Raw genomic sequence first — 27,153 nt, 5'->3', positions numbered from 1 at the left:
TGTATTTGAGTTCTGACTTAATTCTCAGAATTCTGACTACTCAGAATTCTGACTTTAATCTCAGAATTCAGAAAGTCAGAATTCAGAAAGTCAGAATTCTGACTTTAAGTCAGAACTCAAATAGATTTTTCACCAGTGGCCCTAATCCTCTTCCGTACAAATACACCCCCCTCCCGCCAGTGCTCCTTTTTTACCGTCCCTCTTGCTCTCACTGCCTTTCTCTTTCTACATCCATACCCTTTCCCCTGTCCTGGGTACAAGCATGAACACAACTGTTGCTGTTTGGCTGGAATAAGGTTGTGTGGCTTGGTCCGACTCTGTCTGTTACCCTTTTACAGAGCCAAGGCTGCACACTCACGGACAGTAAGGAGATATTTGCTGAATTTGACAAAAAGTTAAGTGGGATAGAATCACAGACTCCCACCTTGAGCCTGCCTGTTTAAAACCATTCAAGAAGAGTATAAACTTTCCATGGTACAGTGTTTAATCATAATGTATTTTTAAGCATGACAGATACATTAGACACATTAAATGTGGTCCGTTTACTTAAGCAGAGTTTGCATCAAATAAATGCTATTTTCTTTTCATCTTCCTTTATTCTGTGCTGATATTCTGTTTTTCTGATTGAGAAGATGTCTGGCCTTTAAGTGTGTGATTGTTTAGTGTACTGATTAGATTTCTGTGAGCATATTTACATTCATTTTTTTAATTTTTAATTTTTTTTTTGCAAAGATTCTTGATTTTGTTAGTGAGAGAAACAATCATTAACATTTGCCTTGGTCAACCCTAAATAATAAACTGCCACTGGTTTACTATGGCTTATTGATTTCTGGTTTCCAATTCATAGTAGTTGTGCTTCCCCAAAGACCCCACCGAAAAAAACACATGAATTACGTGCCTGTGTTGCTATAGTAAAATCATGCCATTGTTTTTTATCATCTTGTGTAGCATTCTTATTCCATTTGTTTCTCTTTGTTTTTAGAAGTGTGTGGCTGTGGAGTGAATGTCATCTTCCATCTCATAGGAATACCACCTGCTTTAAAACCACACACAACTGCCAGGTAAAACACAGGATCATCTGGTACACAATGTACACACACTGCCAAGCTTGTACTGCCTGATGTCATGCTGTCACGTTTGTGTTAGTATTTGCAATCCTATGCTTAATTCACCATAGTTAATTGGCTTAGCTGAAATTTTGTGGGCAACCTTGAGCATATCTGCAGGCTACATCTCTTGTCTCTACATCCAGTACTGAGGTTAACACAGCCGCTATAATCAGAGTGTCCCTGGCTGGTATACCACACACTGGTTTCTGGGTCACTTCTCAGCCCTCTGAGAGGGCCCTATCCAAATGAGCAACAGAGGAAGGCAGAGAGAGAGCGGATGGGAGAGAGAGAGAGAGAGAGAGAGGCAAAGGTATTTATAGAAAAATGGGGCTTCGCAGTACCTTTTCTTGCAAAGAACCATTTCAGGACCGTGTTAGTGTGTCCCAGTTTTCTGATCACCACTCAGCCATAGGGTTTGGACTGAGGCTGAGACTGGACCACCTCACCCAGGATGAAGAGCCTGACTTTCAGACACTATACCCTCTTCACCGGCCTCCCTTTCCTTAGCTGCAGACTGCTGGTTCTCTGATTGAGAACAGAGGGAGGCATTGGCCCAGATAACCTACAGATGTGACCTTTTAGGTGCACTTGTTTTGCCTAGCTGGGTGAAGGCTTTTGGCGCCAGTGAGCTCAGGTAAGGAGCAGCACAAAGGTGTCCGAGGGCACTCTTTGGCTGCATCAACCTCCAGGCCGGGGGCGAAGAGAGGCTGGCTGGAACGTGCCCTGCCGCAAGCCGGGCGAGGATGAGGCGTTTCCTGAGCAGAAAGGGCCGCTTCTCCCTGCGCCAGAGCAAGTCTGGGACCCGGAGTGCCTCTAAAGATTTCTGTAAGTCCCTTTCTCTGAATGGTAGTTTGTACATTATGTTCCTGAACTGCTTCATCTGCTGGAGGTAAGATAAAGAGGAGAGCTAAAAGGAGCTAAAGCTGACATTGTGTAACTGGGTCGCAGGCTAGAGAGAATAGGACAGACAGAAGTCTGAGTGCTGCTTGTGTTCTGGTGGAGAGAAAATATTATGAGCTCCATGTCAGTGATTTCCCAATCTATTTTAGATCAATAATCAGCTGCAGTTTGATGTTTCCTCTCAGCAAGTTGATACCACATTCTGTGGCTCTTTGAGTCTTTGTCTTTTGATATATTTTTTATTCACTCAGCCACATCTCACCCTGAATATATGGCCCTGTGCTGCAGTGAGATCTGATTTGTCTTTGTTTTGCATTTAAGCAGATCTGGCATTTCTACATTTCTTTGCCAAGTTTTGAGCAGACTTATTTTCTCACTTCTCATGCACTTTTGTGTTAACTTTTCTTACATCCCGTCTCTAATTTGGTCTTTCTCCATCTGACTCACTTTTCCGTCTCCATCTTTCTATGCCTCTGATCAGTTACAAAAAGAAAAACTGAGCAGTTTGGTGCTGACTCTTTGATTAATGACTGCATGCCATTGTTTATGTATCTGCAGTTTTATAATGTGTCTTACTCGAGTGTGCTGTTCTATTTCCCAATGTTAAATTGTCTCTTCTAATTTTGCACCTTGGAGTCATTTCGTCATATTATAAGACTTTCTTTGTTGATGTGAGTGCCAGTGCTGCCTTGACTTGAGCCAAACAAATGACTTATATTCACACATATTTACACAGTATTCTAACATAAATACAAACAGTAGATTTAATGAAGTTTTTAATTCTGCTATATTTCCTAATATCAATGTGAAAAGTAACTAAATTAAACAAAACTATCGGCAAGTGTTGTGGATTTTCATTTTAGTGATCAGAGTATGAAGCGGCTTTGGGGTGTTGATGTACTGACCAATCCCTATAATGGCCTATATATATCTTTGACGTATCTAGATGGCTGTAGATGAAGTCAAGTGAGCCCACTGGGACACTTCCTGCTGCAGTAGAAGGAGGCCAGTGACCAGGGGAAGGCCAGCAGTTCATACCATCAGTCAGAAATAACCTCCTTCACTCTCTTCTTTTCTTCTTCATTCAACTAAGAGAAAAACAAATCTACCAATCTAAAAAAGTTGTTTAAGTGACTTCTGTCTCTTTATGTTTGTGGGTTCATTACATAGACCCATGTACCTGCTGCTACAGCTAGGCAGCTCCATCTCTATCTCTGAGATGCCCTATTTAAACCAATGGACTCCATTTTACAGCTCACAACCTGCTTGTCTGTATGAGCAGCTTGCTCCAGATTAGAAATGTTCCTACATGCTAATAGGACATACATATCGACAAGCAGTAAAACATTTCACCTCCCAATTAAAAACCCATTAAAGTCTAATCTGACATAATAACTCCGGCTTTCCTATGACACTAAGCTCCTGCCTTGTTTATTTTACTTAGGCCTTTTCCAAGTTTCATGTTCTGTCCATCCTGCAGACCTCGGCCTCCCAGCCACCAATCAGAACTGGCCTGAGGCATTTGGCTTCCGATTAGGTGGCACTGGGCCCAGCTACATCCTGTCTGTGGTGGAGGGCAGTAGTGCCTACCTGGCTGGCCTGCAGCCCGGGGACCAGGTGGTGGACATTGAGGGCCAGGATGTGACCAACCTCAGCACACCGGCACTGATCGCTCTGGCTCAGACCCTCAAGACGGTACCACCCAGCATCGGAGTGGTGTCACGGATTGAACAGGTCAGACGACACCCAGTAATCCACATTTTTTATTTATTTATTGGTGGAAAAACACTAAAAACATTCAGGTGAAAATGGCAATGAGGTGGCAAACATGCTCTTCCCTTCCTCAGATTGACATCACTCCTGGCCCAGATGGCCGTTTTGGGTTCACCATCGTTGGAGACAGCCCTCTGATGGTGGAGGACTGCATGCCCAACGGTCCTGCTGGACGCAGTGGCCTCAAGGCTGGGGACTACGTCATGGAGGTCAACGGCATCCCAGTGAAGCATCATGAAACGGCAGCGGCCATGATCAAAGCAGCTCAGGGTCGCCCTCTGCGTCTGGGCGTGCTCAGTATGGCCCGGCGGCCCAAGCGACTGAGCAGCAGCATGAGGGTGTTGTCGCAGAGCGGGGACAGCATCAGGGAGAGTCGCGCCCACAAGGCCATGGAGTTTAATAAGAAAGTGGGTGTGAAATAGATGTTTATCTGTTTGCTGCATTTTTTTTTTTATTTTTGTATATCAATTCATGTCTGTGCATTTATTTACCCATCAGGTGGAGGAAGTGCTAGGAGAGGAGCTAGATGTGAAGGAACATCTGTTTGAGGTGCTCAAGCAGTACGCTGCTGAGAGGGATGTGGATACTCTGGCTGAGGCCCTGCCCGACATCTTGATCACAGAGGATCATCAACAGCTGATTGACAGCGTCAGGTAGGCGAACAGTTGCTCAGACAGACATTATTTATAGTCAAACGTGTCTGTGTGTCTTGTTTTGAGTCTGCGTGACCAACTAGTCTTTTAGTCCTTCTCGTGCAGTGATCAAAGGAGTCAGATGCAAGAGAATTCTTAAAACTGTTTATGTCCCCCTCTTCCCACGCACTTAAACAGACTGCAAATAAAAATCAGATTCACTGTGCGACAAAGTAACCAAGATGTTTATTTTTAGGGGTAGTTACTGTGTAATGACCAAACAACCAAACTCTTCTTCGATTTCTTTGTTTTGTTTGGGTTGTACATTGTTAAATAGGACGCGTTTTAAAACCTCTGTAAATGCTTGGATCAACACCTTAACTGTAAAACATTACCAAAACATGGGAGCACAGTTCATTAACAGCCAAGCAGGACATTCCAACTAATCCAAACTGTGCATCTCAATAAATAATTAACCTTTCTAGAAATGCAGAAAAACATCCCAAAACGTAAAACTAAATCAATCGCCCATTGATAATTTATTCTATTTAGCGGAGTGGGGAAATTAATATTCAACAAGGCTAACTGAAATCCCTATGCAGATAATGCCCTGGCTGTGTTGTACATTTCAAATTCTTTTCTCATTATCGTTGTTTTTAAGAACGCTTGTAAATGCACGAGGGAGAGTTGCAGTCCATTGTGTCATAGACAGTTGAGCTATAGGATTTACTGCACAGCACAGCCTTTACGCAACAATAAGGGCACAGTGAGGGAGCAAAACCTCCTTAATTATCTCATGAAATCAATAGTTACGAAACTCCCTCTCTTAGCATTTTATTGTGAAATGTAGGAGAGGTGTACATCAAGAGCACATATTAATAGCTGACCTGATGTCAAGCACTGACTGCTGCCCTTAGGGTGCAGCTTAAATTGTTCTGTTTCTCCCCTCTCAGGTACAGTACACAAGAGTATGGTTAAAAATTCACCGCAGCATATTGCATTTCTTTCTCCTCAGCATTGATTAGAAAATCAAAACCCAAATCATAATAGCTCTCTTTTTTTGTCCGCCCCTCCCCTCACTTTCTCTCACTTTGACTTTCTCTCTGTTGGTCTCTTTCTTTCCCATTCCTCCCTGACAGCTGTGATGCACTCTTTGATACATGCACAGATTTTTTTTCGCGGATCACATCACTGGATGCTCTTTATTCCCTCCTCTGCATACGGCTCTTAGCCGCTACAGCCAGTTTGCTGCTGCTGGTTGAGACATGCACACATACGAAAACAGAAAAACATGCAGATGCTTAGACGGCGTGCACACAGCGCTGTTTCTCGCACACACATGCCTGCAGTCCTTGCTTTGAAGTTGTATGTGGGAAGAAATTATGAATTGCTGCCTCAGGTGAGTACTGAAAAACAATTTGGCATTGTACATTTGGAAGCACGCCATCAAGTTATTTAGGATTGGTCATGAAGTAAGCTGCAGTGCTTTTAAAGCATTCTATAGTAGCGATCTAGTAACAATCAATTAGCGTTCAAATTTTCCAACGACTGTTTTTCGGGAGTAATTCGTTCTCTTTCCAGCTTGGAAACAAAGCTGTTGTCCAGTCATCTCAGTTTCCACCGACACAGCTGTCTGTCTCACAGCTTTGACAGCACATTTCCTTCCTTAGAAAGCTGCCTGTGAAAATGCTTTGTAATGTTTGTTTTGCACAGGAGTCCCATTAATTATGCATTAACTGTATCCATAGAGGACTGAGAACAGTTTTACAGTAGCTGTACTGTAACTCTCCCAAGAAGATCCTGGTGTGTTTAGTTCAGGTGCGCTGTAACCTTGACAGGCTTTGATATGCAGAGTTTTTCCTCTTCCCTTCCTCTGCCTGCTTTGTCATTGTGTTGTTGTCATTTTCAGCGCTGTTTGTGCTGTGCAACAAAATGTTCTTTTATGCCAATTAGGCTCTGGAAAGGGCTAAACAATATTTAGATTCCAGGTTTGGAATAGCTCTTGATGTTTACAGCAGAATCTGGTGAACAGGTTTCTGTAGTTGGAGCCTGAGAGAGTTTTGCTTCCAGGTTGTCCATGAGCCATGCCTCAGGGTGGTGTTGGTGTTAATGGCTGCTGCTGCTGTGTAATGGAATGTGGAAGTTCTCTGTTCTTGGGGAAATGTGTTGCGGATTATATTTTTAATAGGCATGTTTAAAGGCAGCTTTTTTTTGTTTTTGCCATGCAAGCGGCATGGCTGTAGGGACGGCAAAGTCACTTGGTCCACCACTTTGGTCTAGACTGAAATACCTCAACATATATTGCCATGACATTTGTTACAGATATGCATGGTGCCCAAAGGATGAATCCTAATGAATATTACTATTCTCTGACTTTTCCTCTAGTGCCACCATGACGTTGACATTTGTGGCTTTGAAAGAAATGCCGCAAAAACCTTTAAATTGCCATGAAATTTGTAACACACATTCACATCCCCTTTTAAGATGTATTGTAATAGCTGCTTCGGTGAACCCCTTAACTTTTCCCATAATTAACGCAACCGTCAGGTACATTGTTTTTTTATTTTAATTCGTCCAGTGCTTCGGATAATGAATAAATACCTTCAAAACTAATGACAATCCGATCAGCTTCAGCTTTACTTTGTGTTTAGTGCTATTTAGCAAAAAGTAGCATGCTAACACACTAAAAGATACAGAGTGAGAGCTAATATGTTGTTTTTATTTGTCAGTTGTTGATTTTGAATGGTTGTTGATGACTAAGATATAAAGGAACCGGAGATTGTTAATCATGTGCTGTGTGCCAGTATTGCCGTTTGAGGTGTGGAGAATCTATGTGTCTGCCACTGAAGCTGAATCTCTCTTTTATTTGCCCGCTGTCTCCTCCCCCCTATTTCTGTCTTCCAATCTGTCAGTCTCCCTCTACCTCAATCACTGTCACTTCCTGTGACAGTCACACACACACACACACACACACACACACACACACACACACACACACACACACACACACAAACTCTCCACTTACCCCACCTCAGTCCAATAATCAGAGGGCACTTATCAGAGGATGGGAGGTGTACTTAACAGCTTACGGAAGTTATTTCTTCTGTATTGCCTTGTAAAACTTGACCAGCTGGGTCACGCTCTGCTCAGTCTGCCTCAGTCCCCTCACCGATTTGCCTCGCCCTCCCACAGGATGTGTTCTATTTTTAAGCAGCCTACTTCTTTTAATAAATTCTCTCTTAGGTTTCTGACACATTTGCCAGTCTTGATTCTTAAATGGCTCTGAAACCCAAGGGTTAGCGAGTGCTTGAACACTTGAAAGTTATGCAAAAGATTATGTATCTGGAGGGTCATTAGAGTCAATCTTGGAACATCTTTTCGCTCTTTTGTTCATGCGGTTCTGTAGTATTATGGTAATTGAATGTAATTATAGTGAACTGAAGGCCTGATACCCTATCTGTATATAGACTTCAAAGATATGAATTAATTAGACTGATGCATTCTCAACTGAGGATTCAGTGCAGTCTTTATTATTATTTGAATACCATAGTTTTTTTGTATTTTACAAATGTTTTATGAATCAGTCAAGGTTTTTAGGGACATTTGGATAGATGTTGTCATAGATGTTGCACAGACATGGCTGTCAAAGTTTCTGTACGTTCACTTATGTGCACACTATTGGTTCTTACGCACACGCACACACACACACACACACGCACACGCACACGCACACATTATGCTGACCTGCCTATGAAATTCCACTGGGGCCCTCCTCTCTTCTCCACTTCTCTCCTCTCTCCCTCCTTACGCACTCCTCTGTTCATCTCATTCTTTTCTTCCTCCTCACTGAGGAAAGAGAATATTTGTCAGTCACTATCTCTTACAGCAAGATGATGGACGTCTCAGTGACAGGGATTATCTTTTAACTGTGATTGAGAAGACTACCCTCCCGTGACCTGGCTTGACCCTGTCTTCTTTGGAGAAGGAACATACAGTCAATGAGAAGGAACGGGACAAAAGATGGGAACAAAGAAAGAGTCCTGCCTCAAACATGAAGTTGGAGAACAGCTGATGATGCTACCTGAGGATGTTTTAGAGGTGTGGAGGGATGAGAACCACAGCCACCCTCCCTCTCTCTCATTCTCTCTCTTTCTTTTTCCGGCTGCTTTTCGAGCCTGCAGCAAGCGCTTTTGAGAACCAGGGCACCTTCCTTTTTCTCATCTTTCTCTTCTTTCCCCTTTGTCTGGGAGAGTTTGTTCAAAGTAGATGGGGACTCATCGAGATAGAGGAGAGGCATTAGCATTGCTTAACTGAGCTCAGGCACTTCCTCAAAGCCCAGAAGAGCCATGGGAAGGGATAGGAGCCTTTCCAGACACGTTAGGTATGGAACTTTTTCCTTTGATCTCAGCAGTGTTCACTGTGCTTTGTGTTGTTTGTGCTGACTTGTATCTAAAGTTGCTGAAGTATTGTTGTGCAGCTATTTCCTGTGTGTTTGTTATCAAGTTTGTATTGATGATTATTTTAAACTTTCAGTCAGCATGTAAAAATGTGGAACTCTGTACTGTCCCTAAAACTGATTCCAGCATGTGAAACATGATTAGAACACTGTGAGATTCTAGCAAAACTTTGACATCTCCAAATAACTAATGATACTTTTTCTTGTTGCTTTCTATGGCTTTGTAATTAAACTCTGTGTCTACAGATATGTGTTATGTTTGCAAATTCGTAACTGGTCCAGCTGTCAAATTAGCTGATCAGAAGTGGGTCTGATAATAATGGTTCTTGCAATGAGTTTTCCAGCTGATTGCAATTGTCATTCATCCCTCCGCATGCTCTGTCCTTGATCCACCCCCTTCTTCAAGCCTAATTAAAGACTCCTCTCGCCCTCTTTAAAATTGAGGGCATCCTAAGGCCTACATCCAACTTCAACGGAGGAAAGCTGTGAAGTTTCTGCTCACTTGTTTTACGGGGTTTACAAGATTTCACAAGTGAAATATTCTTTTTTTTTTAAAGATTATTTTTTGGGCTTTTCTGCCTTAAATTGATAGGACAGCTGGGTGAGAAAGGGGAGAGAGAGGGGGAAGACATGCAGGAAATTGTCCCTGGACCTCTGCGTCGAGGCATAAGCCTCTCAGTATATGTGCGCCTGCTCTACCCACTGAGCCAACCCGGCCACACAAGTGACATATTCTTTGACTGAGATTGTAACATGACAGAGAGGTGTTGGAGGTGATAAAGTTAATGGAAATCAATAGAGCCCTGTCATTGTCAGAAATACACATTCTGTTTAGTTTTCCCTATCCACCGTTTGTCCGAGTAACCATGGTGATGTGTGTGAGTAGTTTGGGGAAGTTCTGTGGCCTATATTGCCTGTAATCACATGCCTGCTTCATTCCCAGTAGTTTCATGACCCTGGCCTAGAAAGCGCTCTAGTTCTCCACCTTCTATCTGTCATTGTCTCTGACTCTGCCGTATGTTACTGATTGTGTCGTCATATCTATCTCTGCAATGTTTTATGCCATTCTTCATATTGATTCATCTCTTTCCTTCTTCATCACTATCTCTGCCCTTTCTATGGGCTAAGTTTACTGACTGTAGTACTAATTAATGTTGTGTTTTTGCTCTAAGTCGAGTTGTTATAGTTCTACTCTTGCTATACAAAACTAACCCTGGAGATAGCACTTCAGAGCAGCCTGCTGTCACAGATGAGCACATTTCAGCCCTCCAGGGAAGTGTTGAGAATTTTTGCTGCATGAACACACCAAACTCTTTATCACTGTCACCTACACAAACTATTTTCCTTGGCTTTTATTTATATGGATGTCTTCATAGTAAGCAGATTAAGTTGTATCTATGTAAGTAATTTCTTTCAAGACAGGTCTTCATGTTTGTTTTTGCCTTGGCATCACATCCACTTTGTGAACTTATGTCCACAATACACTGAGCGTGTACTGATAGGACTAATAAATAATTGTTTATCATCATCATCATCATCATCATCATCATCATCATCATCATCATCAGCATTATCATCCAGAATGTGCTTATTTAAAAGAGGCTGAATAACAGATTATTTTAATGCGATAGTTGATTGCATTATTTGACAGTGAATCAGCAGTTAACTCAAGACTCCCATTACATGACTGCAATGTGTGTGTATGACTCCACACGCTATCAGACTAGGAGAAATACAACTGTACTGTTGCTGCAGTGCTATTTCACTTGCAATATACAGCCGTAAATAAGATGCAACTGTGTCGTGCTATGACACAAGACTCTGACACATGGATTGCAAAGCAGAAAATCTGTCTTATTAAATGTATACTCTTTGTATGATTAAATGCAGCAGATAACTACATTCAGAAATCTAAATCAGTTGAAGGTCATTGTTCACTTGTGGTGTTAAATAACAAACGGTGCATGTGAGAGAGAGAACCTGTGAACATTGGTGAGTCAGATTTTTCTCTAGGTAAGAAATCTCCAGAGTGGAAATATTAGCTTGTTATGTTAGCTTCCATCAACTTTGGATTGTAAGATAATGGAGGCAGCTCAGTTTATGCGTCACTCTTAATTTAAACCCACTACCTGCTGTACGTTTTTATGAAACTACCAAATCATCTAATCCTTGCCTCCTAACAATGTTCCTCAAATGTACCTGCAAAAGGACTGTGACAGCTTTGAAAACCAAACCGCACCGCTGAGCCCTATTTTCAACAGTAGTGTTTGAGTTGTGCTGTGTATCTGGATGCAGATTGGAACTGGTGCGCTGAAAAAAACAAAGCACTCTTTTCTCCTCTGCACAGTGGAAGTACCCAGGAGATTCATGAAGACAGAAAGATAGAGAGAGGCTTGTGTTGAGAATGGAGGCAGCATCATTTTGTAGGCGGGATGGGTGGGGGGTGGGGGTATGCAAAATAGAGAAGGGACAAATGTGTGTGTGAGGTGTGTGTACATGGGTGTGAGATTGAGGTTCCTTGTGCATGTGTATCGGATAAAAGAGAGAGAAAAAGGAAGAAGGCGTCCTATATTTAAAGGAAAATCGCAGCCTCAAACACTTTACAGCACAGTTATTGGCAATGGTTCTTCCATTTCTGGGTCGGTGTTTTGTTATATATCTTGTTTTCGCAGATAATTGGCAAAATACTGTATAAAGCTCAGGCAGCAGACAACACCTCTAGTATAATTGGGTTTAAGGGGAGTAGACATTTAAAGTAGAATACAACATCAGTGGTAAATGTCAGGTTTTAGGAAACAAGACAAACAAATGGGTGCTGATGTTGAACAATCCTACACTGAGAAATCTGTCACAGTAGAGACAGTGATATCAATTTTTACACCAAGCCTCAGAGCTTAAATACACGTTTTATTTGACAAGTTTGATGTCACCAACACTACTTGTCCCCACTCCAATTTTCATTTTATTGACTGGACACTTTATTTTCATCTACATGTATGCGGCACATAAAACAGACTGGAGGAAAGTGGGTGCATCAACTCACAAAATCACCCCTAGAACACACTAAATCTCACAAACTAATATCTAAGATATCTTATGGTGGGTTTTTGCTTTAAAAGGATAAAGACATTGGGAGTTTATTTTGGGAGGAGAAAATAACACTGGTAGGGGGAGAGGAGCACTTTCTCCCAGAGGTAGCTCTGGCTCTGAGCTTCCTCCTTTTCACATATTAGCAGGGAGCTCTCACTGATACTGAGCACTCTGCAGCTGATAATGTGACAGGACCACACAAACAAAGCTCATCTCTTATCTCTTTTATTCTCTCACATACATGCATACTCTCACAAAAACACACCCACAAACTAATGTTGGACCAATCCCTTCTACCTGCCTCGGCCCTCCCATTAGACCATATTACCAATTAAGTAGATCCTGCAGCTAGAACAATAGTCAGTACAAGAATCCCTCCAGATGTTGGATAATTTGGACGATGGATGCTTTCAGAGATCAGGATAAAGAATTTTTGAGTTTTGGGGATTTTGGGCTGCTTTGATTTTGTTGGTATAAAGCTTTTCAGTAAAGCCTTTTTCTGAGTTTGTGTCTGATTTCACAATGTTCGTCAGGATCTTCATTCCCAAGAAGCACCGGGAGCGTTTTGACGAGGTGGTTTCCCAGAGCCTGATGAGCCGGCTCAAAGGGCGGAGCTTCAGTGACCCTAGCCGCAACCACCTTCGCCGCAGCCGGAGTGAGGATCACCCCGAACGCCTCCTGGTCTCCACCCGCGCCAGTTCAGTGCCACGCACCCAAGCAGAGGAAGGCATGGTCCCCCCTGCCCGCGGCATGCGCAAGACCACCTCACTCATAGCTGGACACTCCAGTGGCACCACCACCAACTGTAGGTCTGTATTAAGTGTCATGTTGCAGATTTTTGTTTGACAGTATTTTCATGGCTGATCCTGTCTTTATTTAGTTCCTGTGTGTTTTGGCCTTTTATCAGCAGGAGTCCAATCATCACTCTATTTCCCACCAGATAAACAGTGGATGTCATTTTTAGCTATCAAAGAAAACTTGTTTCCTAAAATAACATCACCGCTCCCCTTACGTCTGATCACATTCATAACCAACAGCAGCTGTGACTGGTCTTCCTGTGTAAGCATGGAATTTATGTGAATTAAGATGAGTAGGAGTAAAGTGAAAAATAGACAGTTCAGTGGTTGGAACGTAAACCTATTTAGAAAGTCATGTCTGTTTTATTGTTTATTGTTATTCTTCATCTGCTGTGACTTGTTTCCTGTCTTGTTTTTATAAATTGATGACAGGTTGTTCTCTGTGTAGATATAAAAAACTGATCAAATTTTTTAGTATTAAAACATGGTAAAAAAACCAAACAAGTAAACAACGTGATTACAAACATCCTATCACTGTCTCTTGAGTTGTAGGAATAAAGTGCCCCAAGAAACTGCTTATCTCTTCTATGGCTTTGCCTTATGAGGATTTTACACAGCTCCCCTGGGATATACTGTCCATATTTCAGTGGGATTGTTCATGCAGGATGGGAATTTAAAGTAGTCTGCTGAATATGGAAATCTGCTGGAGGTCCACAGTTGGATAAAACTGCATTTACTGTCTCATTGCAGATGACTTTTTACAGATAACAGATCACAGCCACGACACTGTGTGAAATGAGCTATAGTGATTCATAAATTCTACCACCCTTACTTAACCACAGTTTGTGTCCATTGTGTCATATTTATTATGTCTAACAGGGTTTATATGGTAACCCATGCATTATTTCATATAAACGTTTACAGAAATGTTGATTAATGTGCATTGTCCTAATCAAATAAACTTACAACAACGTTACCTTTATCATATATTAACTACGCATATTTCGCAATTACTTGAGATAGAGCTGAGTATTTTTGAATACCTGCTTTTTCTTTTATTTCCTAGGGCCTTTGTTTATTACTCAGTCCTGCCATTAACCAAAGCTCAAATTTGTCTCCTTAGGACAGTGAGAGTGTGTAAGGGTAACACGAGTTTTGGCTTCACTCTTAGAGGCCATGCTCCAGTGTGGATTGACTCTGTCATCCCTGGTAAGTAAAAATGTGTGTGTAGCTAGTTCATTATACTTAATGTGTGTATGTGTAAATGGCTCGTAAATCACTGTAATAAAACTGTTATTACATTTAACAGACTGTTATAGCTTAACAAAGCTTCCAACTCTACCACTGTACTGTTCTTGTAATGAGAATAAATCTGTTCTGCAGGAAGCCCAGCAGACAAGGCAGGTCTAAAACCAGGAGACCGCATCCTGTTTCTCAATGGACTGGACATGAGGTTGAGCTCTCACCTGCATTCACTTTAGATTTTTTTTGCAAATTTGTGCCAAAGTTCTACATAAAATCATGCAGTTTCTAAATCTAATTCAATAGAACAGGATTGTATTACAGGCAAACATGAATACGGTAATACGGGTCCCCTGTAGAAGATGTTTTTTTTTTTTTGTAGTGCTAACAAAGTTGTTGAAGGGAGTGCAAATCTCATTTCACATGGATTTGGTAGAAAAACAAAAGCAGTTTCCTGAAGAAGAAAAATAGCTTAAGTTAAAAGACAAACAATGATAAAGAAGCTCCCCAGAGAATGTAAAACTGCAATGTTCTCTGCAGAATACAGAAAACTTTCCATTTGTTGTTTATTTATTTACACATCAGTAAAGTGAAATGACTAATTTAAATTGTGGGATTTTGAGCTTCATTCCAAAAAATAATTGGCACATGCAGTTAAAAGTCTATGACAGTTTGAGTGTGCATGTGTTTTCATGTGTCTGCCTGTAGGACCTCCTCCCATGAGAAGGTGGTGTCCATGCTCCAGGGCAGTGGTGCCATGCCCACTCTGGTAGTGGAGGATGGTCCGCCTACTTTCACCCTGTCAGAGCAGGACCTCGCAGGGGGCGGTGTTCCCACAGAGCGTTCCCGCTCACCTGTGCTCAGCTCCTTGCAGTGGGTGGCAGAGATTTTGCCCCCCAGTATCCGGGTTCAGGGCCGCACCTTCGGACAGCAGCTGGAGCACCTGCTGACCATCCAGGAGAGGTACACCATCTGCAAGGCTCTGGAGAACTTCTTCCAGCACAGGTGAGCAAAGGGTAGGGCAAAAGATTGTAGATTGAGGGGAGTGGGGTGAGACAGGGGGGGGGACAAAGGATGGATGTGAAGTAATGTGCAAACAGGGAGGAAGGGAAGGGGACAAAAAGTATTGAGAGAAATAACTGAACATGTTTATATTTTGTACCGTTGGGGTTATTATGTTCCTTTTTTCTTGACCCATAATTGGCATGTAAGTTACAGTGAAACATGCATTGTGGAGGTATAAATACATCACAAAATTGATCTAATAAAAGGGGTACTCCAGCGGTTTAGTGTTTAAGTTTCAGGACTTACAAGAGAGATTTTTCAAAGAGGCCAAGATATCATTTCATTAGACCCTGCCTGCTTGGTAAATGCCTTTTAAAGTTTGTAACAGAGGCTTTCTGCTATAAAGTCCCTAAGCTAAACAAAGATAAAACTCTTAACTCCTTGTAAGGAGTAAACGTGCTTTCCTGTGTAAAATTGGTGGAGTGCCCCTTTAATTTTATGTCTAGTTTCCTGCATACATGGGTGACCATACCCACAAGCTCAACTTCTTACCTCTGATTGGACAGCCAGGCGATCTCTGTCACATTGCCTGTGTTTTCATGGCAACAGGAATGTTGACACTCTGATCGTGGATGTGTTCCCGGTGCTGGATACTCCAGCCAAACAGGTGATCTGGCAGTTTGTTTACCAGCTGCTGACGTATGAGGAACAGGAGCACTGCCAGAGCAAGATCTCACGCTTTCTTGGATACAAAGCGCCAGGTGTGTGCACACATTTGTCCTTTTTAATTCGTGGTGTATGTGCTTTTTGAGGTTTATATGTGTCTGAATGAAAATGGGTTTGTTTGTGTGAGACGCTGTCATTGGGGATCTTTAATACAGTAAATCCACTGGCTCAGTAGAATGCAATCAACTCAGGTGCTGCAGCCCTTCATACACCTTTGCATCTTCCTCTGCATTGCCAATATGTGTGTGTGTTCCAGTTCCACCACCACCACCACCTCCTCCCCCTCCTCCGGAGCCCGAGGTTGCCCCCGAGCCCCATCGACGTAGCAGCTCCATGAGGGTGACAGGGACCACGTACAGGAGCAGTGTGAGGGGACGTAGCTCTGATGACCTGGTCATTGGCACACACTTGGGCCAGGGTACAGAACTTCATTATCTTCATTATCATTTATTGCAACAGTAACACTATGACCACCATGACACTCTTGATCCTTATCCCCACCATTGCTATTATTTTCAGTGATCATAGACACAGTCCTGTTAAATCCTAGTTAGATTTTTTTGGTAGAATCTGTTTCCAGCTTCCAATTTATTTGATGTGGCAAGCGTGGCTCATACTAGTTCAATTCATACGGTATATTATATACAGAATAATAGTTATATAACATAACGTATTCCCATGTAGCCAAAATCGTTTGGTTGGTTGCTTCTCCCTTACTGGCCCAAAGATAGCCTGATCCAACTGGAGCTGACTGTCAGCCCAACCATACATGGGCCAGGGCTAACTCGGCTACCTGGTTGTCACAGGCTTCCGCGCAGAGATGCTGCTGGAGACAGGGATGAGGTTAGCTCCAGGAGAGAGACAGTCAGGAGATGGTACTTCCCTTCCTGAGACTCCCAACAACCTCACCAATGTAGGTACCTAAGTCCTCATGGGAAAAGATACAATAAATATCAACATAGGATTCACCTTTTATGGGGCAACTCTTACTCTGGTTTCTTTGTACATTTCTACCATACAAGCTGTCAGCGGTGTACGCTGAACTGGAGAACATGTATTCAACCAAGAGGTCCAAGTCTCTGAAGAGTCGTGCTCCTCCTGCTCCCGAGAGTTTGCTGGATCTGGAGCCTCCCTCGCGCACAGCCTCCCCTACAGTACATGCTAACACAGGTAGCTGAAAGCATACATATACACTGAAGTCTAATAAACACGGAACATCATAAAGTAATGAGGATATTGTGATGGTGGAAGTGGAACTAGAAAACACACATTTAAAGACCCTTTTCAATCAAAAATGTGTTTTCTGCTGTGGTTAGCTTCTCTGGGAGATTACCTGTTTTGTGCAGAACCTTCTCCAAATGCAGAACTTTTCACATTTTGCAATTGTAGGGTTACATTTCCTGCAGTGGCGGTTCTACATCAAATTACACCCTGGGCGATATCCAGACATGCACTGTAGCTACCTGTAGTATGTACAGTATGACCTGTGTACTACTAGAAAAAATACAGACTATCAACAGCCTTAACCTTTAATTGATTAGTAGTTTTTTATAGACAGAAAATACAGATTACTTTGTGGCTGCATTATGACATCACAATCACTATATTTGACTACAATATCCCTAAAAGCATGTTTTGGGTGTATTTATATCAATATGGGGATAATACTCAGGTGTCCACTTGTATATAAATTATGTGAAAATGTACCCCAGCACATACAGTAATGCTATGCGACGTCCCAATCTGGACACATCTGAGACATCTTCATGTAAAATGTGAATATTTCAATGGATATTCCAAATATATTTAAGACTCAGCCTATAATGAACTATATGTGGAGATAATTCTCTGCTTTGGTAGGACAGGAGCTCACACTGACACACACACACACACACACACACACACACACACACACACACACACACACACACACACACATCCACCTGTGCCCCTGCCTGCCTGTGCGCGCATTCTGTACATGCGGCCGCGGCCTCCTCGTGAATCCTAAATAGCGCGCCGAGCCGCAAAGCTGGATGGCATCGCAGGGTGTCTGGTGCCAGATTGGAGCAAAGACCACTATAGGAGCTGTTAGCGCGGATACAACTGCCCAACGTTTCATTCCTTTGAAGACATTTGGCAGAGCAGCGTTGTCTTTTTTTTACCTAGTTGGATTGCTTTGTGAACTTCTACTATCTAGCCTACTTTTAGTTCTCAACACAGAGTCTGTTTCAGCCCCCCCTCCCCTTTCCCCTTCTCACACAGCTTCGGCTGGATTCAGCAGCTGCAGGGGGCGCCAGTGAAATGATAGATAATAGAAAACCGCTTCGCGGCGCAGAGGATTTTTTCGCCCGTGCCAAAAACCGCTACTGATTTCCTGTGTTAAATCTAGTTCATTATTGACACTTAGAAAGGAAAGTGTGTAGATATTTTCAGTGGTTTATTGTAGATTTTATTGGAAAAGAACAACATTCAACAGTTTAATAAGGGCTAAGTACTTCTGGATGGGATTTATATGTGTACAAATGCAGGGTGAGAAAACCTGACCACACTTTACTGAATTAATGTACTTGTCAGAGACTGTTATTGATAGCCTTTTTGTATTTGATCTACTGCCACTTCTTCCACTGAATGTCTCTTCCTTATCTCAGGTAGCCGTAAAGGCCCCCCACCCCCTACATCATGGCCGGAGCCTCTCCCCAGCCCCCCTACACCCCAGTTCTATCCATCAGGGCTGACGAGCCAGACCAGTGGTGAGTCCAATCCCTACATTAGCTTGGACAGTCCCCCTCCGTCACCTCCAGAGCCCTCTGACTTCCCATCTAGTCCCCCCACCCACCGCAGCAACAAGCGGCGTTACACCTTCTCCAAACCACCACGCTCAGAAGACACAGATCGCTTTCTGGATGCACTGAGCGAGCAGCTGGGACAGAGAGTGGCCATCATTGATGACTTCCTGACTCCGGAGAATGACTACGAGGAGGTAGAGTAACAGTTATGTGAAGTCTGAAGCCTCATTATGTAATGAAAAAAATAGCTGATAATTTGACGACTATTGATGTTCATTCAGTAACCATGTGTATATAGTCAGATGTTATCAGCTATCACATGTTATGAGTATGACAATCTGAATCATGAACTTATTATGTGTGCATGCTGCACTTTACTGATTATTTTCCTACAAGTTTTAACTCTACAAAAGAAACCCTAAAACTGTAGAGAAGTTTCAGACAGTCTGGTAAAAATTATTATAGAGGTCATTTTGTTTGGGGTAGAAAAAAAAGAGAATGTACGAATATCCTGAAGGCCCATACGGTCATGTATCAGCTAAAATATTTTTGTGAAAATAACCAAGTTTGCATAGTTTCTGGTGATAGCGGGTTAATTCGGCATGGTACACTGATTCCCTATGGTATGTAAGCCTTGCGTCAAAATGTGAAATAGGACAGTCCCCTTGACATACATACACAGACAGAACGGGTACAGAACATACTCTCCTGTAAAGTAAGTGACGAAGTGAAAGTAGAACAAAACTTAGGTTAGAGAATAATCTTTTGCATAAAATTGCAATACAAATGGCCTCACATACAAGTGCTTTCTTTCCCTGTATATGGATATACAGTTTTCTTTCAGTTGTTTTGCGGTCCTTCACTTTGACCTTAAAAAATAATTAAAAACAATCTGTAATCCATTTAAAACACAACATTATAATCCACTGTTAGTCCCAAATTTATTGGCAGGTCAAAAACACAACAACTGAATGAGAATTAGTTGCCACAATACATCTTGTTCACTGCTTTTGATGTGAGGAGCCTTTATAGAGTGAACCGGGTTGTTGACAGAAGTAAACAGCGGTCATTAAAGCTGTCATTACATCTGCAGTCAGAAATGTCCTGTTGAACTGTAACCATGTTCGTACAGCTCTTGCTAAGACATATAGCCAGGAGATCCTGCAGAACATGCCCAGTTTTAATAGACAGCCATTATGTATTTTAGGTTTGGAATTAAAAAAAAAAACTTCCGTTGAAGCCAACAAATTCATCTAGCTTGAGAAGTTTACTAAAATCATTTCACAAGTTCCTCTTTGACATTAAAGGGCTAATGAAGTGTAATTGATGTTAATGCCAGGATGGTGTGCAGATGGGCTTCCCAGATGAGGAGGATGAGGATAATGAAGAGGAGTTGGGGGTAGACGAGGATGAAAATGGAGGATTTGTGGCTCCAGAGCTCAGCAGCCCGAGTGATGTTCAAAGCAGCAGTGGAGAAGAGAATGCCTCCTCCCTCACTTACTCTTCCTCCTCCGACCACATCCCTCCACCCCCAATGACCCCTCCGCCACCCCCTCCTGTTCAGTTCAATGACCCTCCTCCTCCCCCTCCCCCTCCAGCACCTGCACAGTCTCAGTCTCCGCACCAACAACAGCAACAGCAACAGCTCAGCTACACCCCTGAACACTCCCCAAGAGCATATGTACCCATCCGCCGAAAATCTGGCCCCCCTCCCCCACCTCCACCCCGCAGTAATCCACCACCTAAACGGCACTCCTTACATAAAGTGCTGCCAACAAGAGAGGACCTTCAGGTCCATGCTACCATACAAGAGCTCAAAGCCTTCCAAGAGCAACAAGCATATAAGGAGAGGCAGGCGTATGAGGAGCAGAAAGCCTTTGAAGAACAACAACTGTTCCAAGAGCAGCAGGCTTACAAGGAACAACAGGCCTATCAGGAGAAAATCTTCAAGGAGAGACAGGCTTATGAAGAGCAAAAGGTATATGAGGAGCAAAAAGCTTTTGAAGAGCAACAAATGTACCAGGAGCAACAAGCCTATCAAGAAAGACAAGCATATGAACAGCGCCAAGCCTACCAAGAACAAAAAGCATACGAACAGCGTCAAGCCTACAAGGAGCAAAAAGCATTTGAGGAGCTTCAGTCCTACCAGGAGCAAAAAGCTTTTGAAGAGCGTAAAGCATATGAGGAGCAAAAAGCTTATGAAGAGCTCCAGTCCTACGAGGAGCAACAAGCATGTCAAGAGCAGCAGATCTACCAGAGCCACCACTCGATGCCGAACCAGCCAACACAGCAGAAAGCCCTCTCACCATTGCCTCTCCAACAACTCCACCAGTCCTTACCCTCACTCCCCTCTCCAGACTCCACCCATCAGCACCCTAACCATCCTCTGTATATGATGCGCCAAGCACAGCAGCAACAGGCCCACCAGAGTCATCTCCTCCGACGTCAGTCCCGTTCAGCCCCACCGCCACACCAGCCACCGCCCCAACCAACAGTCCACCCCAGCCAACAAGGACCATACGCTGAGGGCATCTACCAAAGCCATCAGGGCATGAGACCACAGGCCCACCATTCCTCTGCGGAGATGCTCCACCAGTTGCAGCAATTCCAGGCCCACCACTCATCTGCTGAGATGCTCCAGCAGATGGAACAAGTCCATGCACACTTCTCCTCATCAGAAATGCTCCACCAAATGCAGAAAACCAAGGCACATCATTCCTCAACAGAGGTTCTGCACCAAGGTCACCAGATGCAGCAAATGCAGCCCCATCACTCCTCGACCGAACTTCTCCATCAAGCTCACCAGATGCATCGGGGACAAGTGCACCATTCATCCACTGAGCTGCTCCATCAAATGCACAATCCCCAGGCCCACCACTCCTCCACTGAGCTGCTTCATCAAGCCCACCAGATGCACCAAACTAAGCCCCATCACTCCTCCACAGAGCTTCTGCATGAAGCCCAGCAAGAGCCTGCCTCCCTCCCAGTTCAGCTAACCCGGGACAGCCACTCCCATCAGAGTCGGAGAAGTCTTAAAGGTCATCATCAGACCCAAGTGTCACAGCAAGGGAGACACCAAGAACAGCAGATCCACCAAACCCATCACCCCCAGCCCACCAAACCCTCTCCCCAAAGACCCCACTCTATCCAGCAGACCCACCACCACTCCAGCACACCTCAGATCCACCACATCCACCATATGACCCCACAGCCCCCTCCGCAGGACTACCAACACCAGATTCATGTCATCCACCCTCCCCAGCAGCCCCCCAGGCCTCAGCCCCTTCTCTCCACCTTTCAGCCCCTCCAGCCACACCAGCCCACCATCTCCACCTTCCAGTCTCAACACTACCAATCCCAGCACCAAGTTCAACCCTCCACTCAAGCCACCCGTCCACAGTCCCAGCCCTCACATCACCTGCTGCAGTTGCAACACCAGCCCCAAACCCAGTCCCACAATAAGCAATCCCATGGCCAAAGCCAGCCTCAGTCCCTCCCCCACTCGCTATCTGACCCTTCAGAGCACCTGGAGCCCCCTCCACCTCCACCCCTGCCGCCACCCTGCTCCCCTCCACCCTTGCCCAGGCCTTCGCTCTCCAGGATGGACTCCAACCACATGAGTGTGAAGAGGCTGCGCTGGGAGCAGGTGGAAAACTCAGAGGGGACTATCTGGGGACAGGTGAGCATTGTGGGCTTTGGACACTGGGACATAAGGGCTCTTTAATGTAATACAATTATAGATTTAGATTTCCAAATTAAAAATATTTTAACAGTCATGAAATTGTAATTCACTATTTGTGCATGTCTTTGGTAGTTGGGAGCCAATTCGGACTATGACAAACTGCATGACATGGTGAAGTATCTGGATCTGGAGCTGCACTTTGGGACACAGAAGAGCTCCAGTGAGTACACATGGCTGTATGCAGTGCTTTAAATGGAAGCACAGCTAAATATCATAAAATGATATGTAAATAATTATGGATTAATCAATAAGCCCCACTAATGTGCATAGTATGTTACAAATACAAATGTTTAAATCAGAATGACCGATGCATTATTATTTCTTAGCACATCATTATTCAGGTTCTTGGATCTCTGCATCCTTGGAGTGTGATTATTTATTCATTAAGTCTACAATATTTCACTCCTGAATTATATGTCCAAAGAAAATTACAACACATGAATCCCCAGCTCTTTTTTAAATTACTTTTCCTACCATTTCTCTCACTTTTGACTGTAATTGTGGATTGTACGTTTATTTTTTAACTTGTTCTACTTGTAATTTGCTCTTAACCGGCTACATAAAAATGTAAAATGTACACAAAATCTTTATTCCCATTCATCTTTCTACTGTCTATTTGGACCTCCATAACATCTGGGTATTTTACAAACACTGATCCTATTTTTAGTGCCTGTTCCAGAGCCATCCCATCTGCTAGAAACCTTTAAGAAGAAAGATGTGATTGAAATTCTGTCCCATAAAAAGGCCTACAATGCCTGTAAGTATACGTAAAATGGTATATTACTTTGTATTTCCATTAGCTCAGATTCTTGGGCTTATTTATGGTTCAAAATTAGGAATTTATAATGCCTGTTTATTTTCCTGTTAACCTTTAGCCATCCTGATAGCCCACCTAAAACTGTCTCCTGGTGAGTTGCGTCAAATACTGATGAACATGGTCACTGATAGGCTGGAGCCAGCCCACATCAAACAGCTGCTACTCTATGCCCCCGATGCAGAGGAGGTAAAAAAGTACGAAGAATACAGACAGGACCCCAGCAAACTCAGTGAGCCAGACCAGTTTGTGTTGCAGGTACAGTCCTGGCAGGGTGTGGATGGGTGGGTTGGTTGTGTCGATTACCTGTGTCTATGTGCTGTATTTGTGTTTATCATCACTCACTCACTTTTTTGCTTGGTGTGCGTGTTCTCCATCAGATGTTATCAGTACCAGAGTACCAGACCCGCCTGCAGAGCCTCCTCTTCAAGTGTTCTCTACAGGAGAAGACGGAGGAGTTGAGGGGAGCGTATGACTGTCTCTACAAGGCTTCAATGGAGCTGAAGACAAGCAAGAAGCTGGCTAAGATACTAGAGGTAGCCAGCTGTTAAGCAAAGTACATGAATACAAAAATATGTTGCAATTGAAAATGTAATACAAATCTGTAGATAAATTAGTTCTTTGAGAGTGTTACACTTCTGCTTCTTACACTCCGTCTTTCATCAGTTTGTGTTGGCGATGGGGAACTACTTGAATAACAGCCAGCCTAAAACCAACAAGACTACAGGCTTTAAGATCAACTTCCTTACAGAGGTACATCATACACTAATACATATTCAAATCAAATGTTTTTCAAAGCAGCCTGGGCTTTCTTTCTCATCATATTATGCTTACGCAATTTATAACTTTATTGTGTCCTCCTGCAGTTGAGCACAACTAAAACAGTGGATGGGAAGTCAACATTTCTACATATTCTGGTCAAGTCGTTATGTCACCACTTCCCTGATGTTTTGGATTTTTCCAAAGATTTAACCATGGTTCCTCTTGCTGCCAAAGGTAGATACATTTTTTTCTTTTATCTCTGCGCCATAGCTTGAGAACACTTTTAAATGGACTGTGTGTACTTTCCTTCTCCTTCTTTTATCTGTCTATAGTAAACCAGAGGACTATCACATCAGATCTGAATGACCTTCATACAACTATCCAGGACATTCGCTCAGCCTGTCAGAAGATGCCTGTGACAGCTGAGGACCGCTTTGCTGTCGCCATGAGTGTATCCTTCACAGAAGTGCCAAAGACAGCACTAAGATATGTAGGCTGATGAAAAAAACAAAAACGGATTAACTAATGTAGTAGAAGAGGTGATGAGACTTTTATGCCCCTTGACTCCAGTGTGTGTAGAACTTCCTGGAAAACAGTCATCCAGCAGTCCAGTCTCTGGATTCCCTGCAACAGAGAGCTATGGAGGAATTCAGCAAAACTGCATCTTTCTTTGGAGAAGACAGCAAAAGCACAAACACTGAGGCCTTCTTTGGTATCTTTGCTGAGTTCATTGGCAAATTTGAGGTGAGCAAGAAAAATGTATTTATTATACAAGTCCTGCTGTCCTACTTCTACAGTGTTACAGTAAAAACTATAGGCATATTCCCCTCTGTAGTTCCTTCTCAGCCTTTCACCAAACTATTCAACATAATTGTTTGAAAAAGCTTCATATTTCTTCAAACAGTTCCTGATGAACAACTTTTATCAACTTTTATCAACAGTTGCAGATAAACACCTCTTACGATTACCTCATTACGTCCTAGATTTTCTACTCAATGTTTTGTCTTTAGAATCCAGTGTGTTTAGTAATGAGCACAGCCTGCATTTCATCAAAGATGTATAGAGAAAGTCTGCCAGGCTACGGTACTAATAATGAGCTGCATACAGTGACAGGATTAGTATGTTGACACTGAGTATTCAGCACTGTGCTGCAGCCTGGCAGGCTCCTCAGGAAACCAGATCTGAATAAATAATTACAATTTTTTTATTTGAAACTACTTTCTTTTATTCAGCAACTCAATATGAGCACAGCATTCAGATTTATGCAATTCACATTCAGTTTTTATGACAAAATTGTTTTCTTATGCAGCCTTAGAGAGAAGGATATATATACTCTCTGTGGGGTTCGACTCCGACCTGCGGCCCTTTGCTGCATGTCATTCCCCCCTCTCTCTCCCCTTTCATGTCTTCAGCTGTCCTGTCAAATAAAGGCCTAAAAATGCCCAAAAAAATAACCTTTTAAAAAAATAAATAATAATAATTATATATATATATATGTAGCGTGGAATATGTGTTTATGTTGTGTGTATCTAATTTAAGTTATAATAACACTTGAGTGAGCTTACAAACCTTGTTTCTTTATCACAGAAAGCTCTCAATGATCAGCAAGCTGCAGAAAACCAGAAGAGTCCCAGAAGTCCACGAATGGCCTCCCCACTGGCCTGGTAACACACACAGATGCAGATGACTACATACAGTAGTTCATACAGTACATACACATGTCCACAGACACATTCACACATACTGTATATACTGTACATGCACAAACACATACACACCACTCAATGCACAATTCTAAGCAAAACAACAAGATTTTGTGTGTTTATGTGTTTTTGGTAAAATGAAGGGAGGTAAGCTTTGACATGAGGCAAAAATAAATGTCTTTTGCATCAGGATGGACGATTTAGCTTTATACCAGTGGTATAGTATATACTATATATCCTTTAAAAACAAGTTTTTGTTGAAGTCTAAAACTTTCATTTCTACAATAAGACTGCTACGTAGAAAACAACCACCTGTTTGTTTGGCTGTCAAGGTATCTCTACTATTTGAAAGACAGTTACTCAGTAACATCCTGTAGTTGAAGTTTTCTTTCTCTAAGCCTGAGTGTAAGTGTTCTATTACAATTCTACAGTAAAATCTTTCTTATATGTATTCACGAATAAGTCATAGATTTAACAAAAATTAATTTTATCCTGGAATAGATATTTAATTAAAATACATTCACATTCTCTTGGTGGTTTGGAAGAAAAACCACAAAAGCAGTTTTCCTGTTAATTTACATGTGTATTTTTGTAAACCGCCCACCACACTGAATGTAACATAAGTTCTTTACTGACTTATTTTCTCAAGTAAATACTCATTGAAATCATCTGTCTTGATGACAGATTGTTTCATGTTCTGCTTTGTATCTATGCCTCACTGTCAGCGGATTTTCCAAATCCATACCATGTCAGTTATAGCCATATCATTTCTTTTTTTCTAAATGGTATTGTTCTAACCTCTAATGTTATTAACGTGAATATATGAGACAACATCAGTGCAAAGTTGGCACCTACTATTTGTTTTTATAAAAGACAATTTTAACTGTTCCAAGGATAATTTTTCACTGGTTCATACTCACGTTAAGTAGACGCGGGATGATGTGGCGCTACCAGCGGGCAGTGTGCAATATGTGAATGTTGTGTTCCACTGTTGGATATTATACTAAACATTATTACACTATATGAAACTATAATACAATTATATTGTGTCTGTACTGTACAGAATGAGAGTGGATATAAATAAAACAGATACAGATTCTACAATATATGAAGAACTTTGTAACTTTCATGTGTTACCCAAATATTTCTTTTATTGATTGTGTCATATGGACTGACCATAAAGTTATACCGCTCAGAGGACAGCAATGTCATTATGTTTATTGTAGCAGATGCAGCGGTTTGCATACAAACAACTAATAATACAGCTTCTGAGATGTGCCAGTGCTCTGTAAAACATAAATCTTAGTTGTCAAGTGATATTTTTTAAATAGTAAGGCAAATTATTATGAAAAAGGATAATGTGTGCAGCTAGTAAAAGCTTTGTTTTCTAATGCTCCCAAGTTCCTTTTTTTCTGCTCAAATTAAAGAATGTAAACCTCTAAAGCATTAATGTCCATTTAAGGCATATAAAGTATTAAGTCTGTATTTTGTATTGTATCCTAACAATGTGGACAACTATAAATAGTGAAATGAAATCTGTTTTTGCCTGGATGTCTTTGTTTTTAAGATTTGTGGTGTAAAAAACAATTATGGTATTCAGGGTTATCGTACAGAGA

The 27,153-nt window shown here is 42.3% G+C and overlaps 1 protein-coding gene across 3 annotated transcripts; it reads left to right on the top strand.

Moving 5' to 3' along the window:
- Nucleotides 1–23: 23 nt before the first annotated feature.
- Nucleotides 24–27,076, top strand: grid2ipa (glutamate receptor, ionotropic, delta 2 (Grid2) interacting protein, a). Of its 3 annotated transcripts, XM_031312479.2 has the most exons (24): nt 24–662; nt 733–1,934; nt 3,490–3,743; nt 3,857–4,189; nt 4,281–4,435; nt 12,494–12,769; nt 13,881–13,966; nt 14,141–14,210; nt 14,708–15,004; nt 15,614–15,765; nt 15,987–16,148; nt 16,537–16,643; nt 16,753–16,900; nt 18,379–18,710; nt 19,856–22,195; nt 22,331–22,418; nt 22,926–23,015; nt 23,134–23,330; nt 23,453–23,608; nt 23,739–23,825; nt 23,939–24,068; nt 24,167–24,285; nt 24,414–24,578; nt 25,422–27,076. In XM_031312479.2, exons 2-24 carry the CDS (start codon nt 1,853–1,855, stop codon nt 25,500–25,502), a joined length of 5,907 nt encoding a protein of 1,968 aa, XP_031168339.1. In that variant the 5' UTR covers nt 24–662; nt 733–1,852; the 3' UTR covers nt 25,503–27,076. The 3 variants fall into 3 exon arrangements, with proteins under 3 accessions (XP_031168339.1, XP_031168342.1, XP_031168341.1); XM_031312482.2 differs by lacking the exons at nt 24–662; nt 733–1,934; nt 3,490–3,743; nt 3,857–4,189; nt 4,281–4,435 and adding an exon at nt 5,566–5,813; XM_031312481.2 differs by lacking the exons at nt 24–662; nt 733–1,934; nt 3,490–3,743; nt 3,857–4,189; nt 4,281–4,435 and adding an exon at nt 8,264–8,795.
- Nucleotides 27,077–27,153: the final 77 nt, after the last annotated feature.

The sequence above is a fragment of the Sander lucioperca genome, chromosome 21 (assembly GCF_008315115.2).
Source record: "Sander lucioperca isolate FBNREF2018 chromosome 21, SLUC_FBN_1.2, whole genome shotgun sequence".
Taxonomy (NCBI): Eukaryota; Metazoa; Chordata; class Actinopteri; order Perciformes; family Percidae; genus Sander; species Sander lucioperca.
The sequence above is the reverse complement of the archived record's forward strand: the minus strand, read 5'-3'. Positions and strand labels throughout refer to the sequence as shown.